Source organism: Leptonychotes weddellii, chromosome 13, assembly GCF_054177405.1.
Source record: "Leptonychotes weddellii isolate Sample4059 chromosome 13, ASM5417740v2, whole genome shotgun sequence".
NCBI lineage: Eukaryota > Metazoa > Chordata > Mammalia > Carnivora > Phocidae > Leptonychotes > Leptonychotes weddellii.
The window spans coordinates 51,042,553-51,050,076 of NC_138381.1; the positions used below are offsets into that span (position 1 = coordinate 51,042,553).

Here is a 7,524-nt window from a genome sequence, read left to right on the forward strand (position 1 = left end):
AGCTATTATTTCCATAATTTGATAACGGGTGTAAGTCATATCTTAAAATATGTTGCCATGAGAGTATGCAAGACAAATGCCAGTTGCTTTCTAAGGCAAAGAAAGTTAATGTAGGCAGTGTTCACTGTAGTAAGAAGAAAGGTCTTCAAAGGATGGATAACTGCTATAAATATTTCTACTTAGCAAGTAGATTTTCATTTGTTCTGATTTCCTTTAATGTCACCATCCTTTCTTAATTCCAAAGCTTTCGGAGTAATTTTTTCTATTAACATTTTATCACCTTCTGCTGGTTTTAAGCAATACTTCAGCTAACCTGGAATAATGATGGAAAACAAATATGTACTAATATAGCAGAAGGACCATTTTACCAAAAAAAAAATCATTGACAACAATGAAAATCTCAAAAGTCTACAGGATGAGCTTACAACAAAGTTATTTAAAGTAGACCTCAGTACTTCTCAGGTCAGTGTGTTTTCTGGTTGCCCCCATACCTCAAAAGGCTGACTTTATTCATTCTTCAAGTACAAAGTAAGTTTATCTGGAATATATCCTAATACATTTTAAAAACACGTTTCTGGGCTTCACAGTGAAACCTGGATTCGGGTGTTTTGGGGGAGAATATGAATTTGCACTTTTCCCAGTTGAAGGCATAATACCCAAACTCAGTGCCACATCTCCAAGCAGGACATGTAACCAAACAGTGACACTGTTTCCATTAACAAAAATAGCAGTGCTTTGTGAAACCCGAGGTTTCAAATTGATAGCTTCCCACAGTCCTGCTTTTTCCAAAGATTTCGGTCTTTTGACATCTCTTAGAAGTATAACTTAAAGGAAATGCACTCTGCATGAAGAAGCTATGGCTGAATTCTCTATTATTTCATTCTGAAACCTGTGACTTCCTGTGCAGGCATGTTCCATTGCTCTGTCTCTTGGCTGGTCACAGTTTCATGCGGCTAAGCACACAGACTCTAGAACGAGACTGCTGGGGTTCAAATCCCTGTCTCCCCATTTGCTAGCTGTGAGAACTCAGGAAAGTTACCTAATGTCTCTGTGCTTCATTGCCTTCATCTATAAAATAAGGAAAATAATAGAAGCTCTCAGGAAGGGCTATACATGATTTAATACATGTAAAGTTCTTAATTAAACAGTGCTTGGTACTTAAATGTTCACTCCAGTTAGCTTTGATTATTCTGCTTTGTTCAAAGTTGCCTGAAGGGTCACCATTTTGCCTATTAAAAGCTGAGCCTCTTTTTTTTTTTTTTTTTTTTTTTTAAGAAGATAGCAGGAGGGGAAGAATGAAGGGGAGAAATCGGAGGGGGAGATGAACCATTAGAGACTATGGACTCAGAGAAACAAACTGAGGGTTCTAGAGGGAAGGGGGGTGGGGGACGGGTTAGCCTGGTGATGGGTATTAAAGAGGGCATGTACTGCATGGAGCACTGGGTGTTATATGCAAACAATGAATCCTGGAACACTACATCAAAAACTAATGATGTACTGTATGGTGATTAACATAACATAACATAATAAAAAAAAATAAAAGAACAGTTAAAAAAAAAAAGCTGAGCCTCAAAGATTAAATATCTTGTCCAAGGCCACACCCAAGATAATGGAGAAACCAGGTTTCAAACAAAACTCCAGAAATCTGTCTTGTCCTGCTGTGCATGCTTTGTCCCTCTCCAGAGCTCGTGAGTTCTCTGTTCTCGAGAATGGGAATGCTCTGCTTCTGGCTTCTCTCCAGCAGCAGGGCCTGGCCACATGCGGTGGCCACAAAGAGGGACACATTCAAATGAAACCATGTTTGAAGGCGCACCTCCTGAGGTTTTGCTCCCAGGTCAATGACACTCTTCTGGGGCTTGTCCCCTTGTGGCCATGCTTCCGTTCTATAACCACGAGGCCCACAAGCCTCACCAGTGAGCCCAGGTGCCTGTTCCCAGGTGGGCCACAGGAAGGCAGTTCCCGGCCCCTGCCCAGGCAAGGGACTCTGGGACAAATGAAAGCTGCACTGCCAAAGCAACCCTCGCTCCCCAGCTCTCAGCGCAGTGAGCCGTTAAGAATCACTAAACCTCTGATGCAAGCTCTCATGCCAGGGGGTCACGCCAGCTGTACTACCCATCAGCACTCGGGGCAGCTCTACGAGAGTGAGCGGGGTCCTGCCTGGGCCCCGGGCCTCTGAAGCCACTTCACCTGTGCCTCCGCTCGCCGCAGCGCAGAGAACCGCCTCTGTGCTCCCACAGGTGTCTCTCCTAGAGACCAGGAGATGTTGGAGGAGATCACCTCCTGTGACTAACGCTGACATCGCCAACAGCTAGCAGGGGGCCCAGAACACAGGTGACCGGTCTGTCCCAAAGGTCCCGACACAGCCTGTCGCAACAGCCACTCATAACTAATACAAGAATAAAGACCTGCTAATAAAAAGGCTTTTTCCATATTTAGATGAAAACTGTTAGAATCCGTTGCTTATTTTATAATATCCTTTAAGAATTTAAGAGATCGTTCATAATTATAAACATATATTCAAAGAGGAATAAAAAAGCAAAAAAAATTTCAGTTCATTTACTTGGTAATATAAGTCAAAGGTAAATGTTCATACTGAGAAAATCATTTTTTAAATCTAAAGGACATCAATGGACCACACTAATGATCTAATAATGGCAGATTACACAAAAAGGTCAAAAGCACATTGAATTCTAATCACCAGTCTGCTAAAAGTGATTCATTTCCTAGAATTAGTTTGTTAATTCAAAGCTAAAGTCTTCGTCTAATAAGTAGGGGAGGTTGCCTAAAATGAAGACAAATCAATTTACAAACACGGACAGAGAGCGCCAGCTTGTCTGTCTCTGCACCTGCCACTGTATGTTCTATGGAACATAAGCAACTCTGAAATGCTGCTTTTTAAAAAGCTGGGGACCAGGTGAGTTTGGGAATGCTGCAACTCCACCTGTCCTGAGGACACGGTTAGTGCGTGTTAGCATATTAGAGGCTCTCATGGCCTCACAATAAGGAAGTGTACTTAACTGTTTAACTCAGGGCTTCCTAACCATTTATGGTCAGGACACACCTTCTACCCCCACTTAGAAAAACGTATCTAGGGGCGCCTGGGTGGCTCAGTGGGTTCAGCGTCTGCCTTCAACTCAGGTCATGATCTCAGGGTCCTGGGAGCGAGTCCTGCATCAGGCTCCCTGCTCTGCAGAGAGCCTGCTTCTCCCTCTCCCTCTGCTGTTCCCCCTGCTTGTGCTCTCTGTCTCTCTCTGTGTCAAATAAATAAATAAAATCTTTTTTAAGAAAAAAGTATCTATTAATATCCTATCAAACTAGTGTTCTTTTAAAAAGCATACTTTAGATACAGTAGTCAATGTAAGGATAGCCAGCTGATTTGTTCGGTACTCAGAAAAACATTTAATCAAACTTTTGATTGAGCTAATCAGTCAGTCTGGCCCTAAGGTTCAGCTGGGTGGTCAGCCCTCTACCAAAAAAGCCAGTTCCAGGAATAGGGTCAGGAGGATGGAAGTACCCGCTAATCCCTCCTCTTCGTCTGTGGCAACCTTCATGTTCTGCTGGGGGTCTCAGGGGTTGGACATGTGGTGGGAGGTTTTTCTTCTCTTTGAAGAAGAAAGGCCACATAGACAACTGACTTCCTCATTCCAACAAAAGAGGAGAAGAGCTAGCAGTCATTCAATTCCCTCATTGCTGCAATTCAAGGCCAGAGGTTTTAAAATAACCCTGAAAATGATGGGTGAAATTGGGGATACTATAACAGCTAAAGTAGGGGGACATTTTCCATATTAGAAATTTTTGAGCTCTGTTAAGTAAGTTACTCTGTTACTTTCCACAAGTAAGATTCATGATCTGGGGTCAATGTGGGGCCCAGGGTCCAGGGGTCAGGACAATTTTCAAGTTAGAATCACTGAATTGCTGGGAAAACCTCCCTGCTAAAAAAATAGCTGGAGGAAAAAGTGATGGGGAGTTCTCTGCTCCTAGAGTTCTAGACCTGGTGTCATTATCATTTTTGATCTCACTTGCCAATTACAAAACCTTGGGTTTCACACGTTTATTGTCAAGCAAATAATTCTGAGATGTCCACCTAAAAAGCAACAGACTGTGACTGCAGGAAGATCAGAGGTGAACACTGGTGCAGTGTCTCAAATTTATCAAGTATTTTCACATATATCATGATAAGTGCTCATCACCAGTGTTGGGAGGTAGGACAACAGGATTTTCATTTTCCTTTTCTGGAAGAAGCAGCCAAGTCTCCATGAGGTGAAATGACTTATTAGGAGAGGGAGCCTGAGAAACTGAGACTCCAAAGCTAATATTTTTTTCAGTCATAAGGCTCCAATAACCAAGCTTCTGGTCATGACTTTGAAAGCAAGCAAAGTCAAGGGAAAGCAGCAAATAAAAGGCTCAAACCTTTTTGAAATCCCAAGCTATGAGCCCTAAGAGAAAACAGATCTGACAGTAACAAAATGAAAACTCGTCCACGTTTCTAAATGTAATGGGAGTTGCTTTCAACTGATCTTGTCACAGCTCAGTGTTAATTGCAGATATCTATCTGGACAGAGCAGCCCATTAGATGACAGAATTTTTTTTTTTTTTAAAGATTTTATTTATTTGAGAGAGAGAATGAGAGAGAGCACGAGAGAGAAGAGGGTCAGAGGGAGAAGCAGACCCTCCGCTGAGCAGGGAGCCCGATGCGGGACTCGATCCAGGGACTCCAGGATCATGACCTGAGCTGAAGGCAGTCGCTTAACCAACTGAGCCACCCAGGCGCCCTAGATGACAGAATTATATCAGATGTTACATTTCTCTAATGGCAGAGGCAATCTATTGTCTTAATTATGAAAGAGCTAGAAAATGAGTCTTGTATACTTCTGGGGTTGCAGTTATCTTTTTAGAAAGTAAAACGGGGGCTTTTGAGCTCAGTGAGATTATTAAATGCCTGCTATTATATATCAATATCTGCCCAACAATGTCAGGTAGTTGTTCTCCATTGCCAAAGGCATTTAATTTCTAGGATTCTAGAATTTAAGAATGGGAAAGTACTTATCTATAAAAACTGGCAGCACAAACAAAATCCTCATCCTTGGAGATATTTTCAAAATAAAGATGTACAGTGATTTACCTAAGATTTCCCTGCGGCTCTCTGAGACAGAAGGTGGTTTGAGAGGATGTGTGATGTTTCTCAGTGGTATGATCCATGATGAAAGCATACGAGACACGGTGAAAACCACCTCTTAAATTAAGGTTAAAAATCATGCCCATGCTCCTATTAGTAAATGACCTATCACGACCGACATGACAAACTCTGTGCCACCGTGATGGGCATGTGAATTCTCTAAGCAGCTCTTGGATGTGAATGACACCGTGTAGTAAATTGTGGGGCCCGTTACCTTCCAAAGCAGCCATGGCACTTGCCCTCCCGTTCAATATAGTTCCACAGGCCGATGGACTGTCCGTTCAGGAAGGCCTCTCCCATGCAGCCTTTAAAATGAGTAACCTTCACAGCGGGAGACTTCTAATATAAACAAACAAAACAAACACAGCCACATGGATCAGGGAAAGGAATGCATTCTCCGTGCACACAAAACTCCTTCCTGGGAGCTCAAATTTAACATCCAAAGTCTGAGAAAACAACATCCAGAAAAATGGCTGGGTTGTGATCACTGGATTTTCTCCCAATTATTAAGTGGAATCATAGAACGAGTGATAACCAGACAGGATCTTAAAGATCACCTGGGTTACCAGGGTCCCTGGAGAGAAGCCCCTTACAGGTGAGGAAACAGGCTCAGAGCATGTTGGTCAGTGGTGAGGGCCTGGCTGGGACTGACACCCTTCCTCTTAGAGCACCAAACCAAATCCAGGTGACTCAACTTGATCCGGTAAGGGGATAATGGGTATAATAAAATAAATCCCACTGGCTCTGGTGCTAAACACTAATCACCATTATTCTACCACTGGAGTCAGAATAGCAATAAGAGAAATTACAGAAATGAATGCAGAATACTGAATTTCCTGTTTCAGTCCTAGAAAAGAAACTCAAATAGCAAAATGGAACATTGGCTTCTTTTCCATTTATGATCTTTATTCGACAGGATCCTTTGCTTTATAAAACCAGCCCAACTCTGCAAATTTACTGTCATTAAGCAAAATAATAGAAACCAGAAATATTCATCTACCTGGGATATATTCAATAATTTAAGCACACTAGTTTTAGGTAAAAGCAGCCTGTCAGTCCCGTTCAGATGAATGTCTGGAAAGTTACCTTGATCTGTCCTCCAAGCCCTCCAACAAACATGAGCGTTGAGTTGTTTATATCCAGAACATTCGCTGTTCCAGGGGATTTACTTGTTTTTGTTGGTGGCTTTTGAGTTGCGCTCATTTCCTTTACACTCAATGAACCAACGTTTCCAAATCTAAGGGTCACAAAGAATTGCAAAAAGAACACTTTCAGAAGTCCGAGTCTGTCAGTGTATGTACGCATCTATTTCTAGGCAGCCTCCAGCTGCTTCTGCCCATGTTCCCTGCAGCGGGCCCCCCCACTGATCTCCCTCTTCCAATCTTGCCCACCCTGCCCCCCCGACTGATCTCCCTCTTCCAATCTTGCCCACCCTGCCCCCAGTTTAGTCGCAAAGCCTTGTGGAGAAGGTCTTCTAGGTCATAAATTGCATCGTGCTACCTTCTTGCTTAAACCAGTTACAAATAATGAGTCAACTCTATTTGAAACAGTCTACTGCCTTCAGTATTACTCCATTTCCATAAATAACAAAGCAAAAGACAAGAATTTCCAGCAACAACAAACCATAGTATTATGAAAAAGTAAAAATACCTAAACCTGCTTAAAAGGAGTTACCACTAGAGAGAGGCTTTATAAGGAAGAATTTTGCTTTGTGTCTGAATTTTGGATCCTTGCCTTCTTTCCTCTTCTATGTACATACCACACCTGCCATGTGGGATTTCTACTGTGTTGCTTCTCACTCCCCTCTACTGGGGAGAACACAATTTACTGGGATAGCCACCTCAGCTTTAGACCTAACCTTCTAAACGTAACCAATTTTTATCTTTTTTCTTCTTTTGATCGTTGATTTTAGTGACAAAGTTTATTTCTTCTGTAATAAGGAAAAAAAAGCCCTTATTTCTATAGTTAATCTAAACCAACTATGCTTTTACTATAATCTGACTCCCCCGAAGTTTCAAAGACTATTATATGATGTGAAAAACATGTTGCAAATGTATAAGATACAGCTTTAAAAAAAGAAACACTTGGAGAGAACTTTCTCTACTACCTGGTTACATAGATACTGTGCCATTTGTTGTTGTCAATCGGGAAGTCTGGAAATTCCAACCGCGTTGACCCGGAGCCCATATCCCAGAGAAAGGCCACCTTCCCTCGCCGCATCTCCACTGCCAAGAAATCAGACTGGGGTGCGGGCATGAGCTGGGGTGAGTTCACGTGCCGACTGTTTGCACGACTACCAAAACATGTTAAAGAATGAGCTCCTGGAGCATTTTCTCTATTTTTTTTTT

The 7,524-nt window shown here is 42.2% G+C and overlaps 1 protein-coding gene across 7 annotated transcripts in view; it reads right to left on the reverse strand.

Moving 5' to 3' along the window:
• The window catches only part of LAMA1 (laminin subunit alpha 1), a 160,460-nt gene that overhangs the window by 20,898 nt on the left and 132,038 nt on the right, over positions 1-7,524 (reverse strand). For all 7 annotated transcript variants that reach the window (XR_014139702.1, XR_014139701.1, XM_081801584.1 and 4 more), the window contains exons 46-48: positions 7,284-7,417; positions 6,263-6,413; positions 5,391-5,515 (exon numbers count right to left, since the gene is read on the reverse strand). Coding sequence is in view for 5 of the 7 variants with exons in the window: in XM_081801584.1 (XP_081657710.1) it covers positions 5,391-5,515; positions 6,263-6,413; positions 7,284-7,417 (410 nt within the window). In the remaining 2 variants the exon portion in view is untranslated. The remainder of the gene's footprint in view (positions 1-5,390; positions 5,516-6,262; positions 6,414-7,283; positions 7,418-7,524) is intronic.